At 73.1% G+C, this 1,841-nt stretch overlaps 1 protein-coding gene across 2 annotated transcripts; it reads right to left on the bottom strand.

Annotated features, from left to right (window-relative positions):
* Positions 1 to 6: 6 nt before the first annotated feature.
* On the bottom strand, positions 7 to 1,581 carry LOC112124813 (zinc finger protein 581-like). Of its 2 annotated transcripts, none has more exons than XM_024223283.2 (2): positions 1,085 to 1,581; positions 7 to 725 (listed from the first exon to the last, which is right to left on the bottom strand). In XM_024223283.2, the coding sequence occupies exon 2, from the start codon at positions 680 to 682 to the stop codon at positions 32 to 34; it is 651 nt and encodes a 216-aa protein (XP_024079051.1). In that variant the 5' UTR covers positions 683 to 725; positions 1,085 to 1,581; the 3' UTR covers positions 7 to 31. The 2 variants fall into 2 exon arrangements, with proteins under 2 accessions (XP_024079051.1, XP_024079052.1); XM_024223284.2 differs by having other exon boundaries at positions 1,097 to 1,581.
* Between the last annotated feature and the right edge of the window lie 260 nt (positions 1,582 to 1,841).

Below are 1,841 nucleotides of genomic sequence, written 5' to 3'. Positions count from 1 at the left end.
GCCGGTCCGGCTCCGGGGCTCCCCGTGCCCGTCAGGGCGTGGGCGGCTGCTGGCGGTGCTTGCGCCGGATGTGCCGCTGGAGCGTGTTGCGCTCGCCGAAGCGCATGTGGCAGTCCTCGCACTGGAAGGGGCGCTCGCCCGTGTGCACGCGCTGGTGGTGGGCCAGCTCACCGGCGTCGCGGAAGCTGCGCTGGCAGATGGGGCACTGGTGGGGCTTGCGCCCGGCGTGGGTGTACTTGTGCCGCTCCAGGTGGGACGTGCGCTTGAAGGCCTTGCCGCAGGCCCGGCAGACGTGGGGCTTGTGCTCCGAGTGGGTGATGCTGTGCCGCTGCAGGTAGGAGAGGTACTCGAAGGTGCGGGAGCACACGGGGCAGCAGTACACTTTCCGCAGCCCCGCCCGCTCGCCTGCCGCGCCCGCCTCCTCCACCAGCACCGTGTAGGGCAGCCCCTGGCTGTCGATCAGCAGGTAGCGGCCGTAGCGCGCGGCCTCGCCCTGCTCCGGCCCAGCCTCCCCAGGGCCGGGGGGCCAGGGTGGGGCCCGGGGGGCCCGCGGCCGCCCAGCCTCTTCGTCCTCCTCCAGTTTGAGCCGGCGCCCGGACGGCTCCTCCCGGGCCGGGGGCTGGTGCCGGGGGTCGGCGGTTCCGTCCCTGGGGGGCCGCGGGCCGAAGGGGTGGAGATCCATGGGGCGGGCGGCGCCCCCCGCTGGCGGGACCTGTTCAGAGCGTCTGGAAGGAGAAACGGGATGGGAGGGGAACGATCAGGTATGTGTCATAGACTCCGCACCACGTATAGGAGTCTCCGAGGGCTCGGGGCAGGGGCGAGGATGGGGCCTTTTCCCTCTGGGGGGCGCGGGCTCCCATTCAGCCCCTGGAGGTTTCTGGGTCCCAGCTCAGTTCCCAGTGGGAGAAGTGGCCTCCCACCTCACCCCATGGCCACCCACTGGCCCCTGACCCCCCTCACTGCCCCAGTGCTCCCGTGCCACCCCCTGCTACCACCCACTGCCTCAACTCACCCCCACTGCTCCCTCCTAGCCCCCTGCCTTCCTCCACTGCCCCTGGCACCGCCCCCCGGGGGGTTAATTTACCTTCCCAGGTACCTGAGCCCAGTGTCCCGTCCCCGGGCTCATTGCGGCTCTGGTGCCCACATGGCCGGCCGGGCCAGCGCCGGGCACGGTGCCCTCAGCTCATGGCAGCGCTGGGGCCGGCTCCGAGCCAGGCCCGGGGAGGGATCCAGCTGGGGGGGCGGCACAGGTCCGGTCCAGGCTGGGGGCGGTACCGGTCCAAACCCGGCTGGATTTGGCGGTACCGGTCCGGTCCAGACTGACAGGGGGCGGTACCGATCCGGTCCAGGCTGGGGGGGCGATACAGGTCCGGTCCAGGCTGGGGGGGCGGCACCGGTCCGATCCGGTCCAGGCGGGGGGGGGGGCGGCACCGGTCCAGGCTCTACGCGCCCGGCGCCCCCCTGCGCCCCGGGGCCATGTGCCGCCCCCTGCGGGCTCTGGCGCCCTGTGACGGCCCCGGCGTGGGGGGGTCGGGGGGGTCCCGTCTGTCTCTGTCCGTCCGTCCCTCCACCCGCAGCAGGAGCCGGTGTCGCTGCAAAAGCCGACCGGGTGGAAACGCCGCGCTCCAATCCGGCCCCGGACGCCTGGGTTCCGAGCGAGACGGGGGGGGCGGCAGATACCCCCCCTCCTCCCACCTCAACCCCCGAGGGAAAACCCAGCCACAGACCGACCTGGGGGGATGTCTGACCCCAGGCAACTCCTCGCACGCCGCCTGTATCCGGCCGTCTGCATACACCGCCCAGAGCCAGGGGGAGAACCCAGGCGTCCTGGCTCCCAGCCC

This window comes from Terrapene carolina, unplaced genomic scaffold (genome assembly GCF_002925995.2).
Source record: "Terrapene carolina triunguis isolate 2854851 unplaced genomic scaffold, T_m_triunguis-2.0 Scaffold401, whole genome shotgun sequence".
NCBI classification, from domain to species: Eukaryota; Metazoa; Chordata; order Testudines; family Emydidae; genus Terrapene; species Terrapene triunguis.
The sequence above is the reverse complement of the archived record's forward strand: the minus strand, read 5'-3'. Positions and strand labels throughout refer to the sequence as shown.